The sequence below is a fragment of the Neoarius graeffei genome, chromosome 7 (genome assembly GCF_027579695.1).
Source record: "Neoarius graeffei isolate fNeoGra1 chromosome 7, fNeoGra1.pri, whole genome shotgun sequence".
In the NCBI taxonomy this organism is placed as follows: domain Eukaryota; kingdom Metazoa; phylum Chordata; class Actinopteri; order Siluriformes; family Ariidae; genus Neoarius; species Neoarius graeffei.
The window spans coordinates 23,818,899-23,832,091 of record NC_083575.1 but is presented as its reverse complement, the minus strand read 5'-3'; the positions used below and the strand labels follow the sequence as shown (position 1 = coordinate 23,832,091).

General features: G+C 40.4%; 1 protein-coding gene across 4 annotated transcripts in view; it reads left to right on the top strand.

Moving 5' to 3' along the window:
- The first annotated feature begins 534 nt into the window (after nt 1–534).
- Nucleotides 535–13,193, top strand: part of dst (dystonin) — a 340,713-nt gene continuing 328,054 nt past the window's right edge. For 2 of the 4 annotated variants that reach the window (XM_060925410.1, XM_060925409.1), the window contains exons 1-2: nt 535–937; nt 1,142–1,370. In XM_060925410.1, the coding sequence (XP_060781393.1) occupies nt 911–937; nt 1,142–1,370 (256 nt within the window). In that variant the 5' untranslated portion in view covers nt 535–910. The remainder of the gene's footprint in view (nt 938–1,141; nt 1,371–13,193) is intronic. The other 2 variants (XM_060925412.1, XM_060925414.1) reach the window with 2 other exon arrangements.

Below are 13,193 nucleotides of genomic sequence, written 5' to 3'. Positions count from 1 at the left end.
GACTACGGGCGAAAGGCGGGGTACACCCTGGACAAGTCGCCAGGTCATCACAGGGCTGACACATAGACACAGACAACCATTCACACTCACATTCACACCTACGGTCAATTTAGAGTCACCAGTTAACCTAACCTGCATGTCTTTGGACTGTGGGGGAAACCGGAGCACCCGGAGGAAACCCATGCGGGCACGGGGAGAACATGCAAACTCCACACAGAAAGGCCCTCGGCGGCCACGGGGCTCGAACCCGGACCTTCTTGCTGTGAGGCGACCAGACAGTGTTTCATTTTGGTACTGATGAAAGACAAACTAAAAAGGGTCGAGGGAGGGGGGAGAAGAAAGAAAGACGCAACGCACCGAGAGCGCAAATCGCGCGTGCGTGTGTCACGCTCCGTTAATCACACACCGTCCAGCAAGAGGCCCCCCACCCCACCCCACGCGCGCGCGCTCTCGTTCTTCAGAACGATGGCGCTGTAACACCACAGGTTCTATCCATCCCATAATAAATACGTAGAGCGTGCGTGTGTGTGTATCCAGGGAGCGATGACGCGCGATGGTGGTGCCACGAGCCGTCGCGCACCAGCCGCCAGCTGAAATACCGACATCGATCTGGATGAACCCGAGTCCCTTGTGGAGAAGGGCGCGGTCCTAGTCGGAGAGCAATGAGAAGCCGCACCAGGCTGTCGGTCGTTCCTACTGAAATCCGCGCAGCAGTCAGTCTCCGTCTTGTCCTGTCGGGGGAGCCAGACGCACCCGGGACTTTAATTTCACACCACAGCGTCCGCGTTTCCCTCTGCTTCTTCTTTTTTTTTTAATTATTATTATTAAATGACTGTCTGTGTGTGTGTGAGAGAGAGAGAGAGAGAGATCAGTTGAATATCCGTGAACAGATGTTCTCCTGAAGCTCCAGATGTCAACATCTGACAGAGCAGCGATGGTGAGAGCAGAAAACAAAACGCGCATGGACTCTGTGTGTGTGTGTGTGTGTGTGTGTGTGTTGTTATTATTATTTATCTATCAGGATGTAGCATGTTTACTGAGATCGATCTCTTTCTTTCTTTCTTTCTTTCTTTCTTTCTTTCTTTCTTTCTTTCTTTCTTTCTTTCTTTCTTTCTTTCTTTTAAACCCATTGTTCCTACAGAGCTCCGGATCCGGGAACGCGTCCCTGCGTTGCTCAATGTCTTCATCGGCTGATTTCTCGGATGAAGACGACTACAGTGTGAGGTCGGGCTGTTTGTCGCCGGCACCCGGAGACACGCTTCCGTGGAATTTACCCCGGCACGAGCGCTCCAAGCGCAAAATCCACGGCAGCGGCGGCGGCGGCGGCTCGGTACTGGATCCGGCTGAGCGAGCCGTGCTCAGGATCGCAGGTCAGAACCACAGGCTGCTTTCTGCCAGACACTAATTACATCCAGGGCTGGTGTAGGCCTGCAAACACAACACCATCCGTCTATTGTTGGCGTGTGCCAGGACAATGCGTTTCACAGCAGTCTGTCTTCATGCTGAGAGCTTTGCTTATAATAATAATAATAATAATAATAATGATCAATTGCTTTAACTGTAGCCTATTTATGCATCACAAGCCGGTTATCACTAGAATTTGGTACGACTGTCTTATTACTAAGTTACACAATCATCAGGCAATATAAATCACGTTTGTTTGGATAGTAGGCTGATCACAGCCTTCAGGACTTGTCCTTGTCCTGGTATAACCTGAAACGCCATGATGATGATGATGATGGTGGTGGTGGTGGCTATCATCGTCATTTTTCCCTCCTTCCTTTAGCTTACATCTGCAAATATGATTTCATGACAAACCATAACTTAAAATATGTAATGAACATCAGTCCGGCCTGTAATACTGAAAGAATAACATATTGTTGTCGGATGAAGTATCAAGTGTTTTTTTAATTAATTATTATTATTCATTAAGTGCTTAGGTTAATTATGGTTTACTGGAGTAATCAGATTGCACTTGAACAGTAGGAAAAAAAAGCATATTTGTAATCTTATTACAACGTTACTAAGGATATTAAGGAGCAGAACACGACAGGTCTTTTAACACTGTAGATTTATGCTCTGTAGATACTATGCCAGAGATTGTAGGCTATTTATGCTTCACAAGCTGGTTATCACTAGAATTTGGTACGACTGTCTTATTACTAAGTTATTACAATATGTCTAAACACAATCATCAGGTAATATAAATCACGTTTGTTTGGATAGTAGGCTGATCACAGCCTTCAGGACTTGTCCTTGTCCTGGTATAACCTGAAACGCCATGTTGATGATGATGATGATGATGATGATGATGATGGTGGTGGTGGTGGCTATCATCGTCATTTTTCCCTCCTTCCTTTAGCTTACATCTGCAAATATGATTTCATGACAAACCATAACTTAAAATATGTAATGAACATCAGTCCGGCCTGTAATACTGAAAGAATAACATATTGTTGTCGGATGAAGTATCAGGTGTTTTTTTAATTCATTATTATTATTCATTAAGTGCTTAGGTTAATTATGGTTTACTGGAGTAATCAGATTGCACTTGAACAGTGGAAAAAAAGCATATTAGTAATCTTATTACAACGTTACTAAGGATATTAAGGAGCAGAACACGACAGGTCTTTTAACACTGTAGATTTATGCTCTGTAGATACTATGCCAGAGATTGTAGGCTATTTATGCTTCACAAGCCGGTTATCACTAGAATTTGGTACGACTGTCTTATTACTAAGTTATTACAATATGTCTAAACACAATCATCAGGCAATATAAATCACGTTTGTTTGGATAGTAGGCTGATCACAGCCTTCAGGACTTGTCCTTGTCTTGGTATAACCTGAAAGGCCATGTTGATGATGATGATGATGATGATGGTGGTGGTGGCTATCATCGTCATTTTTCCCTCCTTCCTTTAGCTTACATCTGCAAATATGATTTCATGACAAACCATAACTTAAAATATGTAATGAACATCAGTCCGGCCTGTAATACTGAAAGAATAACATTGTTGTCGGATGAAGTATCAGGTGTTTTTTTAATTAATTATTATTATTCATTAAGTGCTTAGGTTAATTATGGTTTACTGGAGTAATCAGATTGCACTTGAACAGTGGAAAAAAAAGCATATTAGTAATCTTATTACAACGTTACTAAGGATATTAAGGAGCAGAACACGACAGGTCTTTTAACACTGTAGATTTATGCTCTGTAGATATGCCAGAGATTTAAAAACAAACCCCGAGTCTGATATAATAATAATAATAATAATAATAATAATAATAATAATAATCTGACATTCATTAGTGTTTCCTTCTCGGCTGTGCTGCCTGTAAACGGCGCGCGCGTCATCCTGTGAGAGGAGTGAAATATGGCTAGCGGCAGGACCATGAAGAGCTCGGCTTCCCTTCCAGACACGTGTTTGACCAGCAGGCGAGGTGGACCATGATCAATACAAAACACGCCTTTTTTTGTTCTTTTTGGAAGATTTTTGCCTTGATATAGAAGCTTACTTGAAGCTTATCTTGAATATAGATATATTTGTACTGTGTAAAAATAATACACATGGCAAAGTTGATCATGAACCTGCATCAATGCTGATGTGTCATAGGGATATGATCACACATCATCCTGACAGTGTAACCGAGTCCCTGCTTTCATTTATAAGGTTATGTAGTCTAGTACGCAAGCTTTAGGAAGCCGCGTGATTAAATTCCTGGAATGTATTGTCCTGTTATTGTTAAGATAAGATAAGATAGGCTTTTATTATCCCACAAGAGGAAACTTACATTGTTACAGCAGCAAAATATAGAAAGGGAAAAAGATAAGGCAGTGAAGGAGTAGTGCAAAAGTACTAAGTATACAAAAAAAGGATATATATATATATATATATATATATATATATATATATATATATATATATATATATCTCATCTCATCTCATTATCTCTAGCCGCTTTATCCTTCTACAGGGTCGCAGGCAAGCTGGAGCCTATCCCAGCTGACTACGGGCGAAAGGCGGGGTACACCCTGGACAAGTCACCAGGTCATCACAGGGCTGATACATAGACACAGACAACCATTCACACTCACATTCACACCTACGGTCAATTTAGAGTCACCAGTTAACCTAACCTGCATGTCTTTGGACTGTGGGGGAAACCGGAGCACCCGGAGGAAACCCACGCGGACACGGGGAGAACATGCAAACTCCGCACAGAAAGGCCCTCGCCGGCTGCTGGGCTCGAACCCGGACCTTCTTGCCGTGCTAACCACTACACACTCAAAAAAAAAAACCCATTGGATTTACTTAACCGAGTTATGGCAACCAGTCCCACGAAACTGTGTTAATTTAGATGTATTGAATACAGTTATGTTGAGTTATTCAAAACACAACTGTATTCAATACATCTAAATTAACACAGTTTCGTGGGACCGGTTGCCATAACTCGGTTAAGTAAATCCAATGTTTGTTTGTTTTTTGAGTGCACCACCATGCCGCCTGGTAGCTCCTGTGTGTGTGTGTGTGTGTATGTGGACCCTCAGCACTCACAGTCATGCAAAATACAACAGCAAATAAAAAGATACCTTTATATTTCTTGAGCATGTCCTCATAAGATGTGGAGAAAACCCAAGAAAGATAAAATAAATAAATAAATAAATACTACTACTACTAATAATAATAATAATACAAAAAAAATTAAAACAGTAAACACAAGTTTAATGAATAAAAAATATATAATGAATAGTTTTTATAATGAATAAAAAAATAAAGAAAAAGAAGAAAGATAAAATAAATAAATAGTACTAATAATAACATTACAAAAAAAACAGTAAACGCAAGGTTAATGAATAAAAAAACAAGTAAAGACATTAGTGAACAAATTGTGTTAGCTGCTTTTTTGTTTTGTATATAATACTACTACTAATAATAATAATAAAAACTAAAAGAGTAAATGCAAGGTTAATGAATAAAAAAACAACAAAGAAATGAATATTTTTTATATATTTTGAATAAAAAAATAAAGAAAAAGAGGAAAGATAAAATCAATAAATACTACTACTACTAATAGTAATAATGATAATAATGATAAAAAAACAGTAAACGCAAGGTTAATGAATAAAAAAAAACAAGTCAAGACATTAGTGGACAAATTGTTTTAGCTGCTTTTTTGTTTTGTATATAAAGATAAATAAATATATAAAAATAAATACTACTACTACTACTAATAATAATAATAATACAAAAAAACAGTAAAGGCAAGGTTAATGAATAAAAAAACAACAACAGAAATGAATTTTTTTTATAATGAATAAAAAAAGAAAAATAAGAAAGATAAAATAAATAAATACTACTACTACTACTAATAATAATAATAATAATGATAATAAAAAATAAAACAGTAAACGCAAGGTTAGTGAATAAAAAAAAAGTTAAGACATTCGTGGACAAATTGTTTTAGCTGCTTTTTTGTTTTGTATATAAAGATAAATAAATATATAAAAATAAATAAATAAATACTACTACTACTACTACTACTACTAATAATAATAATAATAATAATACAAAAAAACAGTAAAGGCAAGGTTAATGAATAAAAAAAACAACAACAAAGAAATGAATTTTTTTATAATGAATAAAAAAATAAAGAAAAAGAAGATAAAATAAATAAATAAATAATACTACTACTACTACTACTACTACTACTACTACTAATAATAATAATAATAATAAAATAAAACAGTAAACGCAAGGTTAATTAATAAAAAACAAGTCAAGACATTCGTGGACAAATTGTTTTAGCTGCTTTTTTGTTTTGTATATAAAGATAAATAAATAAATAAATAAATAAATACTACTACTACTACTACTACTAATAATAATAATAATAATAAAATAAAACAGTAAACGCAAGGTTAATGAATAAAAAAACAAGTCAAGACATTCGTGGACAAATTGTTTGAGCTGCTTTTTTGTTTTGTATATAAAGATAAATAAATAAATACTACTACTACTACTAATAATAATAATGATGCAAAAATAAAACAGTAAACGCAAGGTTAATGAATAAAAAAACAAGTCAAGACATTCGTGGGCAAACTGTTGGAGCTGCTGTTTTGCTTTGTGCAGGGGAATTGTTGCAATGTCCTGCTCCGTTTGTGCCTCGAGGCTTGTTTGAGAATGTGCGTTTGTGAAAGTGAGAGTCGCGCAGAAATCCGGTCACACTGATGGGGAGCAGCAGAACACAGCGCGCGCCGCTCTCATTGATTTCCTGACGCCTGAGAGGAAGTGGCTCTGATTGGTCGGTTAATGGACGTGGTGGGCGGGACAAGCACTTGGGGCGTCGCCTTCAATGGGACAGCGGCTCGCTCCGGGAGTCGCGCCTTCAGACCGCCAGCAGCCGCCTGGGCCATGGCGCAGTCCGCCCCGGGGCCGTGCCGACTCGCCACCGAGACCGACTTTCTCCAGGCTTATGAGGACGTGCTCGAGAAATATAAAGGTATCTTTTCATTCGCTGTGGTATTTTACATGGCTGCTGAGGGTCCACACACACACACAGCTATAAATAAAGGCAGCTCCAGCATGGACACAGCCAGCCAGCCAGCCAGCGGTGGGGTTATTCACTCCGGGGAGGAATTTACTGCCTAAACATACGCTTTAAAATATTTATGAGTGGTTTATTACACGTATAGGATAAAAACGAGCTACAGTGGAGAGGAAAAGACAAACAAGCGAGTAGTTTTTCTCTTTAACCGTCACTTTCCGTTTAACCGTTATTCTGTAGGACGCGCGTGCGATGAATAACACAACCTCTAAACAACAACAACAACAACAACAACAACAGGAAAAGGTTTGTTTGAAAGTAATACACATTGAATTCGGATTTAGGACTTTTTGCTCTGCAAATAAATATAGATTTGCCTCCAAAGCGAATCATTTCTCTCATCAGACCGCGGTTTAATAATCATGAGCTCCAGTCACCAGTTCTTCAGAATAGAATAAGATGGAGCCTCTTGTTTGCTTATTTAAAATAAATAAAAAATAGCATTTTTCCTCCCCAAACATCATCCTTTCTCCTGAAGAGCTTACCTGTCAAAACAAACAAACAAGGTTTTGTACAGATTCCTCTGTCACGTGACATCAGCTGTCACATCCATCACATCAGCTCTGCTTTTATTCCCCTTGTCTGCGCATGCGCTCCAGAAGCAGCACTATTTTCGTGCACTCTGAATCATGAAGGATACAGATACACACTGCTTCTGTGTGTCACGAGTAAAATTACCTCATGCATTTATTCTTTGATTTATTTATCATGGTTTTTTTTTTGCAATTCCTTACTTCTACACATAACCAGGAAGATTATTTAAAACAAACAAACAGACATGGGGCGGCACGGTGGTGTAGTGGTTAGCGCTGTCGCCTCACAGCAAGAAGGTCCGGGTTCGAGCCCCGTGGCCGGTGAGGGCCTTTCTGTGCGGAGTTTGCATGTTCTCCCCGTGTCCGCGTGGGTTTCCTCCGGGTGCTCCGGTTTCCCTCACAGTCCAAAGACATGCAGGTTAGGCTAACTGGTGACTCTAAATTGACCGTAGGTGTGAATGTGAGTGTGAATGGTTGTCTGTGTCTATGTGTCAGCCCTGTGATGACCTGGCGACTTGTCCAGGGTGTACCCCGCCTTTCGCCCGTAGTCAGCTGGGATAGGCTCCAGCTTGCCAGGATAAGCGGTTACAGATAATGGATGGATGGATATATGTATTCTATGGACTGGAGTAGATCCTGGGTGCGGCACTTCATGAACATGGAGGAGAGAAAAATCATTCAAGTGTCAAACCCACCTAACCCTTGTCTTGATTAAAAAAGAAAAAAAACCCCACTAATCTTACCCAATTGACCTTTAAGGCTTACCCCATGAGACATCAAGCAGGATGACTACTAGTGTCCAACACTAGGATTTTCGTTTAATTATCAGCAATCTGTCAGCTGTGGTGAGGCTTATTGGTGCTTCAGGGCGGGCCTGCTGGTGTCACTTGATCTAGGAAATTGTGACTTTTGTTGTCTAAAAAAAAAAAAAGATCACATGATTATGTTTCACAGATCCCAGTTTGAGGACCACTGATCTAGTGTTAATAAGTTTGTTGTATAAGCTTTTCAGCATCTTATTATCAGGCTCTGCATTGTGTATCAGTTAACACTTTATTATCTCTCGTTCACTCAAGGCATCGACACAGCTCATAACTCGAAAAAAAAAGAGAGGTGCGCTTGAAGAACCTGTTTGTCACCTAGGAATTCTACATTCAGGCAAGACAGTATATCAGACACGGCTCAATGCTATAGTATGACAGTAATGTGGTTCTGTACTTATTCCACAATCCGTCTATAGATATTCCCTGAATGGTGTGTTTTCTGCCGGCTATGAAAAGGAACTTTCATAAATAAGTCACTTTGTTTTCGCGTGATCGTGCAAAAGCAGCGAGAAAGGACTGCTGTCTTATTTTCAGCATGTCTTGAGATACAGTGAGCGCTGGTTTCATGGCTTGTGACTCTCAGTGCAAGGTTGGGAAGAACGTCGAAAATAAAAGTGTAATATTTAAGCGAGGGATGAAACACTATGGGGTGCTGTAATGGGAAAATAATCATCACTTCCTGTTGGCATTGGGTGACATGGAACAGAGCATCCTGAACTGTTTTATTCCTCTTTATAGCACAGCGATTTTCAGCATCGTACATTTTATACACAGCTAGTTCCTGTTACCGCTTACATTATAGCAGCTATAAACGGTCTGTCCCTTACAAGTCCCTTATACGCAGCTTGTCGGTTATTGAGCAAGCACCCGGCCCTTCATCCTGTGTCAGAAAACGTTAAGTTACAGCTCTACACCTGACTGTAACAGACCACTTACACTGGAGACTCCTTCCAGAAATTATAAGCAAGCATCTCCTCTGTGAAAAAGTAATTACTAGGGATGTCCCGATCCGATCACGTGATCGGAAATCGGGCCCGATCACGTGGTTTCAGACTCGATCGGAATCGGGCATTACCTCCCGATCAGGGATCGGATATATATCTATATAATATATTCTCATTTTTAACACATCAATAGCCATGCGTTGGCACAGAGTGAGACCAGACCTCTTGTCTCAACACAGCAACATCAACACGTGCGGCATGACGTCACTTTGTAGCAGAGACGCTATTGGTTATTGGCTGCCCGTTGCCGGCAAAGTTGAACACGGAAGCAGTTCGAAGCGGAAAGCAAAGCATGTCTGCGGTGTGGCAGTATTTCAAAGTTGATGACAACATTGCCATAGCAAACTGTGAAATATGTAAAGTTGGAATTTCAAGGGGTGGACAGGAATTTCAAGGAGTGGACAGGAAAGGGCCGCATTTAATACAACAAACCTGATACTTCACCTGAAAAACAAACACCCGACACAATACAGCGAGTTTTTAGTGCTGTTGCAAACGTGTTGGATGACAAAAACAGGCTCAAACCTGAAAGGGTAGAAATGCTTGTTTTCATCAAGAAAAACGTTCATTTCCTTAATTGAAATTACTGTATACCACTGTGAGATGCGTTCTTAAAAGCAAATTATTGGCACTGTGGCAGGGTTTTTTTTTTTAAATTTGTTTACATTCCTGCCAGGTATTTTAAGGTTATGTTTTTAATTTATTTATTGTTCAAACTACCTCACGTAAGTGCTCTGTTTGCTAACGGAGTTGTTGGATGTTAAAATAAGGTGTTAAATAAAAAAAAAAGAGGAACATCCTGGATCCGTTTCTTTCCTCGTCTTTATTATTTTTTATGGATTATAAGAAGTATCGGATCGGGACTCGGTATCGGCAGATACTCAAAATCAAATGATCGGTATCGGATCGGAGGGCAAAAAAACCTGATCGGGACATCCCTAGTAATTACACACCTATTATTTATTACTAACACCTTTTGATTAGGCAGGATGGCGACTTCAACACCGCTGAGCTATAAACTGATCGAACCCCGTATTAACCTGTCTGCTTGTTCTTCAGTTATTCATTGTTTGTTATGGAACTGCTACAAATGCTCAACTATGGAAGTAATATTGAACGCGACACATACCCCTTTTCCACCAAATCAGTTCCAGGGCTGGTTCGGGGTCAGTGCTGGTGCTGGTTCACAACTCGTTCAACTTGCGAGCCAGCTGAGAACCAGTTTGCTTTTCCATAGCTCGCGGTGCTAAGGGGAGACGCGTCAGTTACGTCGCTGTATACGTCAGTTACGTCGCTACGTTTGCATAAACCTTGGCGTGAATATCGAAGCAAAAAACAACACGGAAGAAGCAGCAGCAACAACAACAACAACAATAATAATGTCTGACTTCGCGTTTGTACAGCTGCTGCTTTTCGTCGCTTAAAAATGGCGATCTTTCGCGGTTTTGTTATTGTTGTTGGTCTTAACAACTCCGCCCCCCGCCCACTGACGTAAGCGGTTCTTTCCTCTGGCCCAGCAGAGAGTTGGTGCTAGCCTGGAACCGGTTTTTCTGGCCCCAGAGCCAGTTCTTTGTCAGTGGAAACAGAAGACCCGGTTCCAAACTAAGCACTGGCCCCGAACCAGCCCTGGAACTGCTTTGGTGGAAAAGGGGCAACTGAGATCTGAACGGGTGCTTGGCGTTTGAGGGGTTAATACACACACCAGGGTGTTTAATGATTCACACACGATATGCACAAACGTACAGTAAATGAGCACACTTCCCATCTGAGACGCTGTTAAGTCACATGACAGTGCACTGGCCTTCATTAGCCAGGAAACAATGATTCACATGTGAGTTCATCTTACTACAAAACCTTATGTGCGGAAGCAGCGTCCGATGATTCGAAGTGTTACAGCGGCTGTGTAGAGACAGAAATAAGCACTCTGATACAAATGACCATAAATACAGAGACACTTACAGTACAGCACAAACAAATATCGCCCATACGAGACCGATCCAAGACGAATCGTGCACTTACGGCTAAATATGGCTGTTCTGTTTGTCTTAATTGAGATAAAATTCCGCCATTTTGCTTGAATATGTAAGCGTTTGGCGTGTAGTAACTCTCAGAACCGTGTCCTGACAAATCTAGCAGCGTACTGATTGTGTGTTTGGAGTTAAAGGCGTGTGTGTTCAGGCGCTATACTGTTTATCCCGTCGCTATGTATCTTTTCGACGTATCCCCCAATCCGTTTCACTGATTAACCACTTCAGCGGTTTAAGTGGCTAAAAGTCCAGAACCTGTAAACAAAGGCAACGGTGGAATAAATATCCACGACTGAAGAGAAATACTTGAACAATGATGCAGCTCTTCTTCAGACAAAAGAGCCCCAGATTTGTAACCGAGATCTTTTCCCATGCTTCTGAAAGCCTGCTTTTTTTACACGCGTACAGTGGGAGAGCGATTAGTTACGATCTTTTTCATTGAACCGAATGGCTCTCGTGTTTCTTTTTTCGTAACACTAAGAATGCTGGACATCCTACCTACGTAATTAGGTGTTTAGGTAATTACATACGAGCGCAAGAATAATACACAGCCGTTTGTTTCGGCGCTTTTAGAAATCCTAATCCTGCAGCTACGAACCAGATATTTTACAGTGGACAGACACGCACAATGGACATCGCTTAGGATGAGGATTGAGCGTGATGGGACCGCACTGACAAAGCCAGTTCACACGTGAAGAGGATTAATAATACGCATCTTTTGTGGCTGTGTACACACCAGATCTTTACACTTAAAGCACAAGATTTTCAGCAGAGTGGGCGTGTCTTATTTTGTTTTCTTTTTCCCAGTTGGCTCGGCGTCTCTTATGACATTCCACGAGCTTCTGTCGTAACCAACAGCACTGAGACTGCAGACCTCGTGCTGGTGTTTTAACTAGACCCGTTTCACTGATTCACTATTCAGCACGAGATGTTAGTGCCGATTAGTTTGCTGGTGGAAATCCATAAGGACTCTTATCCTGAGACTTTGTTCAGCTGCAGTTAAACAATCAGCACTAGTGGTTTGGGATTCTGTGAAATACAGTACGCTGTCACGATGTATCCGGCACCAGAATACTGTACATATGACATTACAGTATATATACAACAGGGGCTTCAAAGTTTGGGAGAATAGCAGGGTACAAATAATTTACAGCAGGGTGCAAAATGGTAAAATGTCTGCCAGTGGCAGACATAATGCATGCAAAGCGTGCAGGGATAGATAGATAGATAGATAGATAGATAGATAGATAGATAGATAGATAGATAGATAGATAGATGCAAGTACGAATTTTTCATGGGGCGGGATGGTTTGGAACAGGCCATCTAAAATTGGGTAACATTTACCCGGGACGGGTATTTGAGGCGGGTCGTCTAGCTTAAGCTTGAGTAGCGTTGTTACGCACGCCAGTGTTTCCCACAGAAATTTTGGAGACTATGGGGGAGGCGTGGGGGTTGTTTAAAATTGAGTGATATGTTAAATATTAAGTTATTACTGAAAAACTATTGATTAAAAAAACAGACACTGAGAAATGGTCCTATAAACAACTTTACCAATATAAAAGATTAGCAGGACTACAAAAATGCAGAAAAATAGGCTTTACTTATCCAAATGCACCTGTTGGTTCAAAAGTTAAAGTGCAGAGAACCTCACAGCACAACATGAAGTTACCTTAAAATATAATATAAATGCCTCAGCTTTCATGTAAGAAAAAAAACTATTAATACTAGTACTGTGTGCAGGCAGTCTCTCCTGAAGACTAAATTAAACAATAATTATAAACTAATAAAATAAATGGCTCAGGCTTCATAGAAGAAAAAAAACAATTTGAACAGAATCTCACAGTATGATGCTGAAGCTGCCTAAACAATGGAAAATAAAATACCATTTTGGCAAAAACGTTGGCATCCATTAATTTCTTGTATTAAGTAAAAAAATATGTTGCCAGATACTGCTGACGTTTTACAGCCCAAAATATGTTCAAAACCTGCCAAAATGCACTTAAAACCGCCCAAATTGGGCGGGAAACCGCCCAATCTGGCAACACAGGTGGCAGTAATGGCTGCACTCATGTCGAGGATGTAAACACAATCTGGCAACACAGGCGGCAGTAATGGCTGCACTCATGTCGAGGATGTAAACACAGTTGACGCAGCAACGGACATACATGACATAGTGGATGTAATTTACGTTCAC